The sequence below is a fragment of the Haplochromis burtoni genome, unplaced genomic scaffold (genome assembly GCF_018398535.1).
Source record: "Haplochromis burtoni strain Fernald_Lab_line unplaced genomic scaffold, NCSU_Asbu1 Contig_236, whole genome shotgun sequence".
NCBI lineage: Eukaryota > Metazoa > Chordata > Actinopteri > Cichliformes > Cichlidae > Haplochromis > Haplochromis burtoni.
In genome coordinates, this window is record NW_024582597.1 from 168,135 (window position 1) to 172,590 (window position 4,456).

The window sequence follows — 4,456 nt, forward strand, 5'->3', positions numbered from 1 at the left end:
AGAGGAGGCACGCCACAGTCTGTAGCTGTTATTGTGACGTCGTAATGGGAAACTGATTCTCGGTCTAATTTATGTTTAATAACTAAGGAGTACATGTTATTTTGAAATGACGGTTTTAAATCAAATGGGATATTGTCTGAAAGACTACATATTACTTTACCGTTTAAACCCGCGTCTTGGTCTGTAATACTGATCAAAGCCACCACGGTCCCAGGTTTGGAATCTTCTGATACAATCTTTGACAAAGATGTTACCTCTATTTCAGGTTTATTATCATTTACGTCCAATACATTGATGATTACTGTGCAATCCGCACTCATCGGAGGTTGTCCTTTGTCCGTGGCGTGGATGTCCAACTTAAAAATATCAGTTTTCTCAAAGTCAATTTCCCCATTGATTCGAAGCTCACCAGTGTCCTTATCCATATTAAAAATCTCATATAAATTACCCTTGAGTTCTCCACCAAAAAAGTATTCAATTTGTCCATTTAGTCCCTCATCCAGGTCAGTCGCATTTAGCTTAATTACAAACACACCCGCATCTGTATTCTCACGTACTGTAGCGTAATAAACTTCTTGACTAAATGTAGGGTGGTTATCATTCGAATCGAGGACTATGACTGTGATATTAAGAGTCCCTGATCTCGGTGGATTTCCGCCGTCAATTGCTGTTAGTATCAGTTTGTGTTCACTTTCCTTTTCCCGATCCAGAGACTTTTGTAAAACTAAAAATGGTACCTTGTCCTCTCCTCTCTCTCGAATTTGTAAACTAAAATGATCGTTATGGTTTAATTTGTACATACGCACAGTATTAGTAACAACATCTGGATCATGTGCAGTTGGCAATTGAAATCGTCTGCCTGTTATAGTGGATTCAGACATTTCCAATATTTTTTCATATTCTTGAAAACTGGGGGAATTATCATTTACATCCATGATTTCCACGCCCACATGATGTATTTCCATGGGGTTCTCAGCTACCAATTTTAGGTTTTTGATACATGGATGTATTCTTTCGCACAGCTCCTCTCGGTCGATATTTCCGTGAACATACAGCGCGCCATTGTTCGGATTTACTTCAAACTGAGCATCTTCAGCTCCAGAAACAATACGAAACCGTCGTTCCTCCAGTGAACTGATATCCAGTCCCAGATCCTTTGCCACATTCCCAACAACACTTCCTACCTTTACTTCCTCTGGAACTGAATATTTTATTTGAGCTGATACCCGCTCCACACAGCTGAGCATCAGAGAAAAGCTGATAGCAACCCACCAACACTGCGTTCCTCGTCTTTGTCCTCCTGCCTCCATCGTTGTCGTTTAGATAATAAATACTGTATCCACTTAGAGGTGTTTACCATAAAGGAAGTAGCCTAAATCAACACTTCTTCCCATATTCCCTTGTATTCATGGAAAAATCACGGTTACACTTGTTTCTGTCTGAGGTATCGTCTCCTCTCTGCCAACCAGAACAAAACCTCTGTGGAAGGGGCAGGGCCAGAGCTAAAACATATTAGTTTGATGCAGATATGACACTGACACCTTGTGGACTGAACATCTTGTGACTCATTGTTAGAGCAAACATCTACATGTAATATACAAGTATGTTTCTAAATGTGTCCCAGTCACTATTAAAACAAGTCTAAAAATGTTTTCTTAAGAATTTTTTGTACCGTGATGGATTTAATTTGTCACATATTTCAGAGTCTCAGGAATAAAATTTCATGTATTTTTGCGTCATATAATGATCAGCTGATAGACGCGTACAGTATATCATAATGACTAATTGCAACAGGGAATTCTGATATTTGTCAGTATTACATTAATGCTGTGTAATGATGCAGGATTAGCCAAACGCACAAGTGATTCTGATAAAACTGCGCGCAGACTGGATGAAAAATAATCGAGGACACAGCACACGCGAGTTTCAGGCTTGTACTGATAAGTTTCACGTTTCAGATGAATTAACAGGATCCCATTCGAACAGTGGATAGGTATATTACTATTTCCACGACGCAGTAATATGTAACACAATTAGTGATTTCTAATAAGTGTGATAGAAAACATAGGATTGGCGCTAAATACAAAAAGGTCTGAAACGAAAAACAGATTTGAACTTGAAGACCACGAGTTTATGTCTGAAGGTCACCTGTCCATGGACAACGCTAATGAATATGCATGTGTTTTGCCACAGTTTCCCAATCTGAGTGGCGTGACCTTCTTTATTTAGTTACTTATCTTTTCTAAACTATTCTTTCCCTATGCATACGTGGATATCCCAGCAATTAGTGCAGTGTCAAAAGACTACAGAATATAATGGGCAGTCTTTCAAAATGATGGTGATAACAACTAAAATACTGTTTGAAAATAAAGTGTGTAAAACAAAAAGAAGAGAAGAATGAAATAAAACGATCAAAAACCTTAAATACATTTCCATCTGTTTCAAAAGTTAATGATACATCGTAAAGGAAACTTCGTCTTGACAACCAAAATAACCTTGATTTAAAATCGCACAATGGACCTACCTCCTCAGAAGGACGTCTCCTGTCAGGGAGTACGAGAGTATTTGCGTGACTTCCAGGTACTATAGTAGATCCTATACTCATTCTGGGTCCAACTAATATATAAGAGAGAGAGTAGTTATAGATACATCGTAAAGGAAACTTCGTCTTGACAACCAAAATAACCTTGATTTAAAATCGCACAATGGACCTACCTCCTCAGAAGGACGTCTCCTGTCAGGGAGTACGAGAGTATTTGCGTGACTTCCAGGTACTATAGTAGATCCTATACTCATTCTGGGTCCAACTAGCATGTACCGCTTCTCTCCTGATCTGTACTGGATGCTGTGACACAGTGTCCCATCATAATTAGTCTCTGGCAGATATTTAGAAGTATAGTCTGTGGATTTGGAGCACTGCATTGCAATCAGCACGATGATGCTGACGAGAAAAAGTACAGAAACTGCGCCCAAAGTTATCATGAGGTAAAATATGACATTACTGTCCTCATCATCTTTTGCTGCACTTTTAACATCAGAAGCTGCAAAAGCCTCTTTGGGCTCCACAAGTTTGACAATCACAGTAGCTGTTGCTGAGAGAGAAACGTTGCCGTTGTCTTTGACCAGTATGAGCAGTTTATGCTCAGCCTCGTCTGTCTCTGTGAATGAGCGAAGTGTTCTGATCTGTCCTGTATAGCGGTCCAAAGCAAAGAGACTGTGGTCAGTAACTTCCTGCAGTGAAAAGAGCAACCAGCCGTTATATCCTATATCAGCGTCATAGGCTCTGACTTTAGTCACCAAGTGTCCTGCGTTGACGTTTCGGGGAATCTCCTCCACACCTTGAGCAGAACCGTTGGAGCTGAGTGGATACAGGATGACTGGAGCGTTGTCGTTCTGATCCAGGATGAAGACGTTGACTGTGACATTGTTGCTTAGTGACGGAGTTCCCGAATCTGAGGCAACAACTTGGAACTGGAAAGTTTTCAGTGTTTCAAAGTCAAAACTTTTCAGCGCAGTGATTTGTCCATTATCCGAATTAATATTTAAAAATACTGCGTTTTTCTGTTGACTGCTTTCCTCTCTGATTATACGATAAGTTAAAGCCGCGTTTTCATTCAAATCTTTATCTGAGGCAGAAACTGAAAATATCGGCTTTCCAGGCTCGTTATTTTCTACCAGGTAAAGTTCAACTGGATTCTGTGCAAATTGCGGCGCATTATCATTCACGTCTGACACATCAATACTCAAAGTTCTGGATGTGGACAGAGGAGGCACGCCACAGTCTGTAGCTGTTATTGTGACGTCGTAATGGGAAACTGATTCTCGGTCTAATTTATGTTTAATAACTAAAGAGTACATGTTATCTTGAAATGACGGTTTTAAATCAAATGGCACATTGTCTGAAAGACTACATATTACTTTACCGTTTAAACCCGCGTCTTGGTCTGTAATACTGATCAAAGCCACCACAGTCCCAGGTTTGGAATCTTCTGATACAATCTTTGACAAAGATGTTACCTCTATCTCAGGTTTATTATCATTTACGTCCAGCACCTTGATAATCACCCTGCAGTCGGTACTCATCGGAGGTTGTCCTTTGTCTGTGGCGTGGACGTCCAACTTAAATACTTCCATATTCTCAAAGTCAATTTCGCCTTTTACTCGAATTTCACCAGTGTTTTTATCTAAGCTAAACAGTTCATAAATCTTTCGGTCAAGTTGACCACCGAAAACGTACTCTATTTCTCCGTTTGAACTTTCGTCCAAATCAGTTGCATTTACGGTAATTACACATGTATTCACCTCTACATTTTCGTGTATTGTTACTGAATACACTTCTTGACTAAATGTAGGGTTATTGTCATTTGAATCCAGGACTATGACTGTGACATTAAGAGTCCCTGATCTCGGTGGATTTCCTCCGTCAATTGCTGTCAGGATCAGTTTGTGTTTACTT

At 39.8% G+C, this 4,456-nt stretch overlaps 2 protein-coding genes across 2 annotated transcripts in view; both read right to left on the minus strand.

Annotated features, from left to right (window-relative positions):
- LOC121815524 (protocadherin alpha-3-like) overlaps positions 1-4,456 on the minus strand; it is a 29,380-nt gene that overhangs the window by 7,950 nt on the left and 16,974 nt on the right. The window lies entirely within an intron of this gene.
- Positions 1-4,456, minus strand: part of LOC102309770 (protocadherin alpha-3) — a gene marked incomplete in the record, with an annotated part of 16,892 nt that overhangs the window by 4,962 nt on the left and 7,474 nt on the right. Inside the window, 1 exon segment of the mRNA XM_042226959.1 lies at positions 2,834-3,537. Within this exon segment, the coding sequence (XP_042082893.1) occupies positions 2,834-3,537 (704 nt within the window).